Source organism: Heterodontus francisci, chromosome 35 (genome assembly GCF_036365525.1).
Source record: "Heterodontus francisci isolate sHetFra1 chromosome 35, sHetFra1.hap1, whole genome shotgun sequence".
In the NCBI taxonomy this organism is placed as follows: Eukaryota; Metazoa; Chordata; class Chondrichthyes; order Heterodontiformes; family Heterodontidae; genus Heterodontus; species Heterodontus francisci.
In genome coordinates this window covers 25,264,077-25,277,970 of record NC_090405.1, presented here as the reverse complement: position 1 = coordinate 25,277,970, position 13,894 = coordinate 25,264,077, and the positions used below count along the sequence as shown (strand labels likewise).

Here is a 13,894-nt window from a genome sequence, read left to right as displayed (position 1 = left end):
GATTTACATAACAGAAATTGACAGGTACAGGATAATATACATTTGTATAAAGCAGAAACTGACAGGTACAGTATAGAACTCACAAATCAGAAACTGGCAGATTCACATTTACATACCAGGTACAGAGTAAAACCCATACTCTCATACAAGAGACTGACAGATGCAGAGTGAAACCTAGATTCGAGTAGCAGAAACTGGCAAATAGAGAATAAAATGCATATTTACATGCCACAAACTGCCAGTGTTATAGCCACGTCGTGTGATGAGTGGTTCCCATTCTTCAACTCCCCACCTGACCACAGGAAGTGTATTTGTATTAGGGTTCAGCACCTTGATGTTTTATTGTGCAAATAAACAGACAGCAACAGATTTTCTTGTAGATTCTAAAAACAAAAAATCAATTTTTTATTGATAACTATGCTTTATCCTGAAATTGTGGCAACCACATCCACTCATGCATTCGCGCGCACACAGACAAGAAGATAGATCGAGAAGGGCAAATGGAAGATGGTTTTTAGTGGGGGAAAGGTTATGATAAACCTGTTGAATACTCTTGGAAATCAAGTTCGAGATGAATTCAGGCCTGAGATGAGTGTAGATTTCTCTCTTGATTGAAGGTTCTGTTGAAAACAATGGGTTACTTCCAGCTCTCACTGCTATATTTTAGGTAGATGTTGGATTTTTTTCAGCAGGGCACGTGCTTCTTTGCTTGGCTGGAATGAACACTGTTCTGATGTTGCTTCTTGCTCCTGGGTGAGTCTGTATCTCTCTCTCTCTGGCTCTTTTTCAAGGAAATGCTGTTATCTCTCGACTCTTGTTGGGAGGAACTCTGGTTTCCTCCGCATGGTGATCGCACAATGGACCAGGACATGGATACTTCACACTTCCTTTGTTTCATAAGAAGACATTCAATTCTGGAATGTTTTAGGATAGACGTAGGATGGGTTACCTCAACACCTTTTAGATTTGAAGATTTGTCCTTTGCCTTTGTCAGACAGTTTGAACACACAAAAGGCCAATCCCCTTTTTCTTCGGTGGCCATTTTGGACCATTGTTCACTTTCTAACATAAAGGTTCATTTTTTAAAGACAAAGTCCGTTTGTCATAACACTTCAGAGCTATTCCATGGTTGTGTATCATCGCAGTTCCGGTGTGCATGACAGCAGGTACAGTGCATTACACACCAGAGACTGACATATACATTGATAGATTGGAGGAGTTTTGTCTGTTCCGCTTCGAGAAGAGATGGTTGGGAGGAGATTTGATCGAGCTATTCAAAATCATGAGAGCTCTGGATTGAGTGCATAGGAGAAACTGTTCTCATTGGTGGAGGGTTTGAGAACCAAAGTACACTAATCTAAGGTGACTGGTAAAAGAACCAAAGCCAACATGAGGAAAAACTTTTTTTTTTATGCAGCGAGTGGTTAAGATCTGATATGTACTACCTGAGATTGTAACAGAGGTAGATTCAACCATGCCTTTCAAAAGGGTATAAGATAATTATCTGAAGAGAAAAGAAAATTGCAGAGCTTCATGAATACATGAGGATGTGTCCTGAGCTGAGTAGCTTGTGCAGAGAGGCAGCACAAGCACGAGAGGCTGAATGGCCTCCTTTTGTGCTGTAACTACTCTACGATCTATGATTCTATACAGAGTAAAACCAACACTCCTAGACCAGAAACTAACAGTTACAGTGTAAACCTTACACTAACATACCAGAGAGTGACGGATACAGTGTGAAACCCACAAACCCATACGTTGACGAACCGGCTAGAGAGCAGGTCATCCTAGACTGTATATTGTCTAATGAGAGAGGAATAATTGACAGTCTAGTTGTGCGAGACCCCTTGGGGGTGAGCGATCATAATACGATAGAATTCTTCATCAAGATGGAGAGTGACGTAGTTGATTCTGAGACTAGATCCTGAATCTTAATAAATGAAAGTACGAAAGTATGAGGCACGAGTTGGCTATGATGGATTGGGAAACGTTACTTAAAGGGATGTCGGTGGATAGGCAATGGCAAACATTCAAAGTGCACATGGATGAAGTGCAACAATTGTTTATTCCTGTCTGGCGCAAAAGTAAAACGGAAAGGCAGCCAAACCATGGCTTACAAGGGAAAGTAGAGATAGCATTAGATCCAAGGAAGAGGCATACAAATTCGCCAGAAAAAAACAACAGACCTGAGGATTGGGTGTAATTTAGAGTTCAGCAAAGGAGGACCAAGGGATTGATTAAGAAGGGGAAAATAGAGTACGAGAGTAAGCTTGCAGGGAACTAAAAACTGACTCTAAAAGTTTCTATAGGTATGTGAAGAGAAAAAGATTGGCGAAGACAAATGTAGGTCCCTTACAGTCAGAAACAGGGGAATTTATTCTGGGAAACAAAGAAATGGCTGACCAACTAAATGCATACTTTGGTTCAGTCTTCACAAATGAGGACACAAATAACATACCAGAAATGTTGGGGAACACAGGTTTAGTGAGAGGGAGGAACTGAAAGAAATCAGTATTAGTAGAGGAATTATGTTGGGGAAATTGATGGAATTGAAGGCCGATAAATCCCCAGGGCCTGATAATCTATATCCCAGAGTACTTAAGCAAGTGACCCTAGAAATAGTGGATGCATTGGTGGTCATCTTTCAAGATTCTATAGACTCTGGAACAGTTCCTCCAGATTGGAGGGTAGCTAATGTAACCCCACTATTTAAAAAGGGAGGTAGAGAGGAAACAGAAAATTATCGACCAGTCAGCCTGATGTCGGTAGTGGGAAAAATTCTAGAGTCCATTATCAAAGATTTTATAGCAGAGCACTTAGAGAACAGTGGTAGAATCGGACAGAGTCAGCATGGATTTCAAAAGGGAAATCATGCTTGACAAATCTACTAGAATTCTTCGAGGATATAACAAGTAGAGTTGATGAGGGGGAGCCAGTGGATGTGGTTTACTTGGACTTTCAGAAGGCTTTTGACAAAGTTCCACATAAGAGGTTAGCATGTAAAATTAATTGGGGATAGTGTACTGTAATGGATAGAAAATTGGTTGGCAGATAGGAAACAAACAGGAGGAATAAACGGGTCTTTTTCTGAATGGCAGGCAGTGACTAGTGGGGTACCGCAGGGATCAATGCTAGGACCCCAGCTATTCACAATATATATTAATGATTTAGATGAGGGAACTAAATGTAATATCTCCAAATTTGCAGATGACACAAAACTGGGTGAGTTATGAGGGGGATGCAGAGAGGCTTCAGGGTGATTTGGACAAGTTGACTGAGTAGGCAAATGCATGGCAGATGGAGTATAATGTGGATAAATGTGAGGTTATCCACTTTGGTAGCAAAAACAGAAAGGCAGATTATTATCTGAAGGGCTATAAACTGAGAGAGGGGAATATACAATGAGACCTGGGTGTTCTCATACACCAATCACTGTAGGTAAGCATGCAGGTGCAACAGGCGGTTAAAAACGGCAAATGGTATGTTGGCCTTCATTGCGAGGGGATTCGAGTACAGGAGCAGGGATGTCTTGCTGCAATTATACAGCATCTTGGTGAGGCCACACCTGGAATATTGTGTGCAGTTTCGGTCTCCTTATCTGAGGAAGGATGTTCTTGCTATAGAGGGAGTGCAGCGAAGGTTTACCAGACTGATTCCTGGGATGGCGGGACTGACGTATGAGAGATTGAGTCAGTTAGGATTATATTTATTTAGAGATACAGCACTGAAACACGCCCTTCGGCCTACCGAGTCTGTGCCGACCAACAACCCCCCATTTATACTAACCCTACAGAAATCCCATATTCCTTACCTACACTAGGGGCAATTTACAATGGCCAATTTACCTATCAACCTGTAAGTCTTTGGCTGTGGGAGCACCCGGCAGAAACCCACGCGGTCACAGGGAGAACTTGCAAACTCCGCACAGGCAGCACCCAGAATCGAATCTGGGTCCCTGGAGCTGTGAGGCTGCATTGCTAACCAGTGCGCCACTGTGCTGCCCTATTCACTGGAGTTCAGAAGAGTGAAGGGGGATCTCATAGAAACCTATAAAATTCTAACAGAACTTGACAGGGTAGATGCAGGAAGGATGTTCCCGATGGTGGGGGAGTCCATAACCAGGGGTCATAGTCTGAGGATACGGAGTAAACCTTTCAGGACTGAGATGAGGAGAAATTTCTTCACCCAGAGAGTGGTGAGCCTGTGGAATTTGCGACCACAGAAAACAGTTGAGGCCAAAACTTTATATGTTTTCAAGAAGGAGTTAGATATAGCACTTGGGGCGAAAGGGATCAAAGGATATGGGGGGAAGGCGGGAACAGGTTACTGAATTGGATGATCAGCCATGTTCATAATGAATGGCGGAGCAGGCTCAAAGGGCTGAATGGCCGACTCCTGCTCCTATTTTCTATCACTTAGCAGGAGTTGGCAGTTAACGTGTAAAAACCTCTCTTCCATATCCAAACTGCAAGGTCCAAAGGAAACTAGGTTTCTATGAGATCCCCCTTCACTCTTCTGAACTCCAGTGAATAGGGCGGTGCAGTGGTTAGCACCACAGCCTCACAGCTCCAGCGACCCGGGTTCAATTCCGGGTACTGCCTGTGTGGAGTTTGCAAGTTCTCCCTGTGTCTGCGTGGGTTTCCTCCGGGTGCTCCGGTTTCCTCCCACATGCCAAAGACTTGCAGGTTGATAGGTTAATTGGCCATTATAAGTTGCCCCTAGTATAGGTAGGTGGTAGGGAAATATAGGGATTGGCGGGGATGTGGTAGGAATATGGAATTAGTGTAGGATTAGGATAAATGGGTGGTTGATGGTCGGCACAGATTCGGTGGGCCGAAGGGCCTGTTTCAGTGCTGTATCTCTAAACTAAACTAAACCCAGGCTCACACTTGGAAGACTGAGAGATACAAAGCAAAACACAGACTACAAGAGACTGACAAGTACAGAGAACACTTAGAGGAGGGTATGTAATGTAACAGAAACTGATAGGGATAGAATCAAACCCTTTCTCACATATTAGAAACTGATAGATATAGACAAAAGCTGATGCTCACATACAAGTTGTTGAAATTTATGTGGTGAAACTGTCATAGCAATAGTAAAAACAAACAGTCACAGTGGTGCAGTGGTTAGCACCACAGCCTCACAGCTCCAGGGACCCGGGTTCAATTCTGCGTACTGCCTGTGTGGAGTTTGCAAGTTCTCCCTGTGACCATGTGGGTTTTCACCGGGTGCTCCGGTTTCCTCCCATTGCCAAAGACTTGCAGGTGATAGGTAAATTGGCCATTGTAAATTGCCCCTAGTGTAGGTAGGTGGTAGGGAATATGGGATTACGGTAGGGTTAGTATAAATGGGGAGTTCTTGGTCGGCACAGACTCGGTGGGCCGAAGGGCCTGTTTCAGTGCTGTATCTCTAAATAAAATAAAGGATAAACTGAAACATACCGGGCAGAAACCCACTTTCTCACACCAGAAACTCATGGCTACAAAGTGAAGCTGACTCCTCCCAGGCACTGACAGGTACAAGAGAAAACATGCACAATCATACCAAGGAATGAAATGTACGAAATAAGCCCTGACTCGCATACGAGAGACTGGCATTAATGACAGGTGTGGTTACCGAGAATGCTCCGCGCTCCGGAATCCGCCCTGTCTGTTATAGGAGCGGGGCACGCAAGCGCGGTTCCGTCAGCAGTTGGAGCTCCGGGTCCGGAGCGGGAGCGGAATATTCACAAAGTGCGGGAAGACCGTGCTCATTGCCGGCTCACACAGCTGGAGCAGGGCCTCAGGGCCACAATGGGATGCAACAATCCCGTCTGTGTCCCTGCGGATGGCGGCGGTGCAGCTTTTCCTGGTGAGGCTTCTCGGAAACTGCCAGCCAGACATGTAGGGCAACTGGGCAGGGAGCGTCTGTAAATGGATAAGTATTGAGGACTGGGCAGGGAGTGTCTGTAAATGGAGGGAAATGGGAACTGGTCAGGGGACTTTTTTTATTCGTTCGTGGGATGTGGGCGTCGCTGGCTCGATCTCAGCTAGAGTAATGTATCCAGTTCTGGGCACCAGGCTTTAGAAAGGACATCAAAGCTTTTGAGACAGAGCAGAGGACATTTACTAGAATGATACCAGAGATGAGGGGTTTCAGTTCTCTGGACAGGCTGGTGAAGCTGTGTTTGTTCTCCTCAGAGTAGAGAAGGTTAAGGGAAGATTTAATAGAGGTGTTCAGAATCATGAAGGATTTTCATAGGGTAGAGAGGGAGAAACTGTTTCCACTGTCCTGGGGGTCAGTAACCAGAGGACACAGATTGAAAATAATTGGCCAAAAACGTCAAAGACAGTCGAAGAGAGATCTTTTTACCCAGTAACTGATTCGGATTTGGGATGAATTGTCAGACAGGGTGGTGAAAACAGATTCAATTATAACTTTCATAAAGAAATTGGACAAGTATTTCAAAGTGAAATTCTCCAGAACTATGGGGAAATAGGCAGTGAGCGGGACTAATTGCATAATTTTTTTTTAGAGATACAGCACAGGCATAATGTGCCAATTGGCCTCCTTCTGTGCTGTATGATTCTGTGAAATAGTGACAGTCAGGGAAAGTCTGTATAAGAAGGAGAAATGGAGAGGGGTCAGGGAGAGCACATCACCAAAACTGGGAGATATTACGTTGGACCGGGAGGATCCGCGTGTTGGGGGGGGTGGGGGAGGGGAGAGAGAGCACGTACACACAGACAGAATCAGCACCTTCAGTGGAGGAGTGGGAGGGGAACCAGTGAGTGTAGAACTGAACCCAACCAGAGTCAGCACCTTCAGGGGAGGAGAGAGAGGGGAACCAGTGAGTGTAGAACTGAACCCAACCAGAATCAGCACCTTCAGGGGAGGAGAGGGAGGGGAACCAGTGAGTGTAGAACTGAACCCAACCAGAGTCAGCACTTTCAGGGGAGGAGTGGGAGGGGAACCAGTGAGTGTAGAACTGAACCCAACCAGAGTCAGCACCTTCAGGGGAGGAGAGAGAGGGGAACCAGTGAGTGTAGAACTGAATCAAGCCAGAGTCAGCACCTTCAGGGGAGGAGAGAGAGGGGAAGCAGTGAGTGTAGAACTGAACCCAACCAGAGTCAGCACCTTCAGGGGAGGAGAGGGAGGGGAACCAGTGAGTGTAGAACTGAACCCAGCCAGAGTCAGCACCTTCAGGGGAGGAGTGGGAGGGGAACCAGTGAGTGTAGAACTGAACCCAACCAGAGTCAGCGCCTTCAGGGGAGGAGAGAGAGGGGAACCAGTGAGTGTGGAACTGAACCCAGCCAGAGTCAGCACCTTCAGGGGAGGAAAGAGAGGGGAAGCAGTGAGTGTAGAACTGAATCAAGCCAGAGTCAGCACCTTCAGGGGAGCGAGAAAAGTCAACCAAAAGGAAAACTGTGGGAGATGGTGTGATGAGTTTGGATTTCAGCACAGGGAGGAGGAGGAGTGTGTGGGATGGGGATTTTCAGCTTTTGGAGAACAAGACAGGAAAGAATGTTCCATAGAAATTCGAACTGTCTGTTCTGAATATCCTGCATTTACACTGATAACTTTTGTAAACTTCTTTTACAGGGTTTTAGAAGTAGAGGATTTGAGATAGAATGTTCAAACCAAACATCTCGCCGAGGATTGACAGTCACTGGACTCATCAGAACGGAATATCATCAGCCTTTGTATGTAGAAAGAAAAATATTCGTCTGTTCTGTCTGTTGGAAAAGATTTGAAACATCGGTTTCACTGGAAAGGCAATGAGACACATACCAGAGTGATATTGTTCCTGTACACTGACTATGGAAAGAACTTTAACCAATTACACAGCCTGAAAACACATCACACCATTCACAGTGGGGAGAAACTGTACACGTGTTCGTGTGTGTGGACAAGGCTTCAACTGATTGTCCAACCTGGAGAGAGACAAGGACACCCGCACCATGGAGAAACCATGGAAATGTGGGGACTGTGGAAAGGGATTCAGATCTCCATCCCAGCTGGAAATACATCGACGCAGTCACACTGGGGAGAAGCCTTTCACCTGCTCAGTGTGTGGGAAGGGATTCACTCACTCATCACCCCTGCTGTCACACCAGCGAAGTCACACTCTGGAACAACCTTTCACCTGTTCCGTGTGTCAGAAAGGATTTACAACTGCCTCCAATCTATTCGCACACCAGCGAGTTCACACTGGGGAGAAGCCATTCACTTGCTCCGTCTGTCAGAAAGGATTCACAACTTCATCAAACCTTTTGACACACCAGCGAGTTCACACTGGGGAGAAGCCATTTACCTGCTCCGTGTGTGGGAAGGGATTCACTCAGACATCCCAGCTCACTGAACATCAACTTGTTCACACTGATGAGAGACCTTTTAAATGTCCTGACTGTGGGAAGAGTTTTAAAAGCTCAAGGCATCTGCTAAACCACCAACGCACTCACACTGGGGAGAGGCCATTCCCCTGCACTGTGTGTGGGAAAGCATTTCCTCGGTTATTCAATCTGCAGCAACACCAACAAGTTCACACTGATGAGAGACCTTTTAAATGTCCTCACTGTGAGAAGAGCTTTAAAAGCAGCAATGATCTACTGCAGCACCAATACACTCACTCTGGGAATAGGCCATTCACCTGCTCCGTGTGTGAGAAGACATTTAATCGCCCATCCAACTTGCTGAAACACCAACGAATTCACACTGGGGAGAGACCATTCACCTGCTCCGTGTGTGGGAAGGGATTCACTCAGTCATCCAACCTCACTGAACATCAACTTGTTCACACTGATCAGAGACCTTTTCAATGTCCTGACTGTGAGAAGAGCTTTAAAAGCAGTAATGATCTGCTGAAACACCGACGCACTCACTCTGGGGAGAGGCCGTTCCCCTGCTCCGTGTGTGGGAAGAGATTCACTCAGTCATCCAATCTGCTGCAACATCAGCGAGTTCACATGTGACTGTAATGGCTGGATTCTGCTGTTGTTGCTGCTATTAATCACATTCAGTGACAAAGTTGGGTCTTACATTATAACCAGTGTAGTCCAGAGCAAAAGCGTCTTAATGTTGAGATAAACGGGAGAAGAAACCGGGTAGCGGTGGCTAGGATGGGGGAGGTGCTGCACCATCACTTGAATGGTGCATCCTCCCTTCCCCGGGGTCCTCGCTGCACGTCCGCCGGGCCTGGCGGCTCTGATTGGGGTCCTGAGAGCCGCTGAGACTCGGTGCAGCTGAGGCTGCGCTCACCCCCGCTCAGCTCGGTTGTGATATTTAAAGTAACGTTGATCAGTTTACTACTCTTCCCCCACCACTGCTCTGATTGAGAGACTTCAGTCTCCTGCTGAGCCTGTGACTGGCCACTGGTTATACTGTTTTTTCTGCTTCAGCCTATTCCTGCGACTCCATGAGGTGTCCCGTGGAGCTCTTGTCACAGGAGCCCTCGGAACAGGCTTTTAGCTGCTCTTTCAGGAATACCCTGACGCAGATCCACACGGCCTGCGTCCGGGCTCGCCAGCTGGATCTGCTGGCCATGTGTACGTATTAGTCCCCGTCTGTGTAGTGGAGACTGGTCTCCAGTCACCTCAGCCATCCCTGCCATTGGACAAAGACAGTGCTTCGCTCGGACTGTGTGGTAGTCGGTGTGCAATGGCCACCCCAAGTTAAAAGAACCCACGCAAAGGCATCTACCACCCCCTCAAAATGGACTTTGGGATCTGGAATATCAGAATTGGATTATTCAGTCACCTAAGCATGCACAATCCTGGAGGGGAAGATAGTGATCCTTGTTCCCGAGGAACTGCCTAAGACGAATCACATCCAGGACTGAAATATGTTTAATTGTCGGAGTTTAATTGTCCTATTGTCAATAACTCCTATAAATGGGCTTGAGTTTCATATTTTGAGATCTGTTAAATCAATTAATGTTGTTTCAAACACACACTGTGTCAGGTCCTTAATTTCTCCAAGATAAGTGTTGACTAATTCATCTCCTGTTACCGACTGTTCCCATGTTTGGGTCTTTTCTTTCTAACTCTAGATTATTTCAGTTCTGATACTGTCAGTTATTGTCAGGAACAACTCCCAGCTCCCCATACCTTCCAGAATGCCTCTCCGAGCCTTGGTATTCAGGGAAGGTATCACTAACACACCCGGGATCACTAAACGCAAAACCCAGTCTGTTAATCACTTTTAGCGACTGGACTTTGTGTGTGTCCCACAACATCTCTCACACCTTCGATGTGTGAATAGAGCAAACCTGGTTTAAATTGAAATTTTCCCAGTAAATGTACTTAACAGGAGCCTTTTGGTTAATGAAATTCAGTCGCTGAGACTCTTAAGGTGCCAACGTTACAAACCTGTCGTTAATTAGTTCAAATCATTTCATTCACATTAAAAATTAAATTGGGATTTATGCTGTGGAAACGTTTACATATCTGGATCAATCAGCTTTTCTGCCGCATGCAATTCAGCCTTTTCCTGACACTCGTAATCAGGAGATGGTGCTATCACAGAAAGGGAAGATCAATGGGGCTTTAAGTCAGTACCTGATTCACACCAGGATGAGTGATTTCCTTCCACTCTGATTAATGTTGTTCTTCTCTCCCATCATCTTCATGTACCCTGATTGTAAATGACTGGAAACATTGGTCCAATTGTCTTCTGTATGAGGTCACAGCCCTGGGCTCATGTGTGTTGTGTTTACCTTGGAGTGGCAGCTCAAAGGTATCTGAACAGGAGAATCAATGTCAGCGTAAGACAAAATGAGAGCAAGTGAGATAGAGATGGAGAGAGGGTCAGAGACAGAGACAGGGTGGGAGATAGACAGAGAGTGAAAGGTAGAGTGTGAGAGACAGACAGAGGGTAAGAGAGAGAGAGACAGAGGGTGAGATTCAGAGAGGGGGAGACACATAGAGGGTGGGAGATAGACACAAAGGGTGAGAGTGAAAGATAGAGACAGAGAGAGGGAGCAAGAGACTGACCATGAGAGACAGAGTGAATTTCAAAACTTGAGATTGATATATTTTTGTTCGGAAGGTTATGAAAGGATGTGGAACCAACCTGGGTAAATGTAGTTGAAATACAGATCAGTCATGATGTAATGGAATGGTGGAACAGGCTGGAGGGACTGAATGGCCTCATTGCGCTCATGTGTTCCTCTATTTTACAGATTCACTGAGACTGATGCCCTGAGGCTCTCCTTGCAATATCAGGGCCTTCTCTTCCTGACAGTTATGGAACAAGGATAGTCAGGGTGGTCTAGACAGGACAACAACCTCCCCTTCATAGATACCAGGTATCGAGTGATACATCTGGAGAGACCGCACTTTCCTCGGGACAGGATCAAAATGGTCCTCAAGTTAGTGTGAGATAGAGAAAAAATAATCAGAACAATTACAGATAACTCACCAGAAGATTTTTTAATTTAAACTTTTGACATTTCACATGATACGGATGATTTAGATCCCTAAGGACAGATTGATCTATTTGGACATGGCTGGTGTTTGAGGAAGAGTAGCAGGAACAGTGAATGTAAAGGAACGTGGGTGAATTGAAACAATGACTGAGGATCCGGACACTGAGAACAGACCATGGATTTCTAGGTACAGCTTCATGAATAAAATTGCTCATCGTTCACTAACTACCAATAATTCACTAACTCAGAAATGTCCCTTCAATAAATGTGCTGGTTAAAGTCACACATTAATTAATCAATTCACAGATTTCATCATCTCAAGTCAATGTTTAGAAATAGATGCATTCGATCTTTAAACACAGATTGTGGCAGTCGACCAAATGTCTGGATCCCCGTCAGTAGACAGAATGTCTGGAGCTCCATCAGTAGACAGAATGTCTGGACCTCCGTCTGTGGACAGTATGTCTGGATCTCCATCAGTAGACAGAATGTCCGGAATCCGTAGGTGGACCAAATGTCTGGACCTCCATCCACAGGCATAATGTTTGGGCCTCCGTCCATAGACAGAGTGTCTGGGTCTCCGTCCGTCGACAGAATTTTTACACTTCCGTCCACAGACAGAATGTCTGGGCCTCTCTCTGATCTCCAAAAGCAGTTGTCCTGACACAAGGTGGGAGATGGTGAAAAGTTCTCCCACTCCCTGCACCAGGGAAGTGTCTGGTCCGAGTACATTGAGACACATTTCAAACTATTATCGTCAGATCCATGTTAGCATCAATTTACTTCACATTCTATCATTGTACAGACCCATTCTCATTAAACAAAAGCCGACATCAGATCATGAACAAAGATTTATTCTCTGAAGGCAGCGTGAGTCTGGATGTGGGATAGGAAGTCACTGATGCTGAAGAATAATCCTGTAAATCAGTGGTTCTCAAACTGGGGTCTGTGAACTCCTGCCACTCAATACAGACTTTCCAGGGTGTCTGTGGAGTAATGGGAATGGGATCCGTTTCCAGCAAGACTTTGGGAAGTGATTACTGGGCCAGCACTGGGGCTGAGGCAGTTCTGAAAACGGATATGCAACCGGATTAGCGATGCCTTGAACTGACTGAGAATCGAGAGAGAGAGAGAGGAGACGGGAGGCCCCAGACACACCAGGAATGGATTCACAGGACTGGGGCTGGGGGAGGTGAGGAAGGAGCCGCCACATCAGCCTTGTTCAGAGGCCTGGAATGATGATTACTCTCAGCTTCATTCACTGCGTATGGCAGCTGGACCCGGAATAAAGCCGCAGTCCCAGTTACTGGCGGTGTCCTGATGGCAGGAATGCTGAACACCAGGCAGTGAGTCAGAAATATTCCAGTGCACACAGGCTGGGAAACAGCAGAGGGGGAGAAAAATACCCTGAAACACTCAGCAACTGTGCAGTGAGTAGGCAGGTGGTGGAGGGTTACACCTGAAACTTGCAACAGGAGCCACCAAGCCTAATCCCACTCCAGGAAGAGCAGGCAGGTGTCATGTGGTGAAGTATTCAACAGGCAGGTTGCTGAACCTGTCAAGTTATCTTTCAGCTGAAGGGAGGATAAAAGTTTTCACATCATCAATCACATCAATGTACACTATACTGGACAGTCCTGGTAAACTTTCCTGTAACTCCCTTTAACAGGTCACTGATGAATTTTACATTCAGAAATGTAAATGTGAAAGGAGTTTATAAGTATAATTTAGATGGGGAGGGGTCCGTGATTACTAATCCATTTAAAAAGGGGTCCTTCAACCAAAAAACTTTGAGAACCACTGCTGTCGATTTGATGTAACTCTATGTACTCAATGTAATGCAGGGTCAGTGGTGGAGTTCCGCAGCAGGAGTGATCCCAGAGTAACTGTCGGGATTTTGCCTCCCGTGGATGTTCCAGGTTGTGTATTTTTAGTTATCCTGATGTCTAACACTCACAAATCAATAAAACAGGGAATTCCTGGAAACACGCTGCAGGTCCTTCTTTATCCGAGGATCAAATATCTGTTGTATAATTGTACCAGCAGTTAACAGGCTTCTGTCAGCTCCTCCTTCTGCTATTTTAAAGACTTTAACCTGTTTATTTTAAATGAATTTATTTAAAATGAGTTAATACCTGTCTTAAAATAGCACAGAGGCATTTAAAGGGAATCTAGATAAGCAGGATTGAGAAAGGAATAGAAGGATATGTTAATGGGATTAGAACAAGACGGATGGGAGGAGGCTGTGTGAGGCATTAACACTGACACAGACCAGTTGTGGTTGAATGGCCTGTTTCTGTGCTGTGAATCTATGTAAATCTATGTAAAAAGATTGGACTTGCAGGAAGAAGGCAGCCATATTTCCTGCCTGCCTTCAGGCCAATCAGTTTAACAGCATGTATTGGTTACTGTAGTGATATTGTGCTTACTGCCTTCTATATGTGGGTTCATCCATTATGGAAGGTACAGCAGGTATGCAGCCATAAG

General features: G+C 45.5%; 1 protein-coding gene across 2 annotated transcripts; it reads left to right on the top strand.

Moving 5' to 3' along the window:
* Positions 1 to 734: 734 nt before the first annotated feature.
* LOC137350568 (zinc finger protein 271-like) lies at positions 735 to 13,370 on the top strand. 2 transcript variants are annotated; one of them, XM_068015228.1, is made up of 2 exons: positions 735 to 753; positions 7,585 to 13,370. In XM_068015228.1, exon 2 carries the CDS (start codon positions 7,944 to 7,946, stop codon positions 8,952 to 8,954), a length of 1,011 nt encoding a protein of 336 aa, XP_067871329.1. In that variant the 5' UTR covers positions 735 to 753; positions 7,585 to 7,943; the 3' UTR covers positions 8,955 to 13,370. The 2 variants fall into 2 exon arrangements, with proteins under 2 accessions (XP_067871329.1, XP_067871328.1); XM_068015227.1 differs by lacking the exon at positions 735 to 753 and adding an exon at positions 5,737 to 5,853.
* The last annotated feature ends 524 nt before the right edge of the window (positions 13,371 to 13,894 follow it).

What these genes read in the sequence shown, in the direction of transcription:
- LOC137350568 (XM_068015228.1), top strand. Translation starts at nt 7,944, where the DNA reads ATGGAGAAACCATGGAAATGTGGGGACTGTGGAAAGGGATTCAGATCT.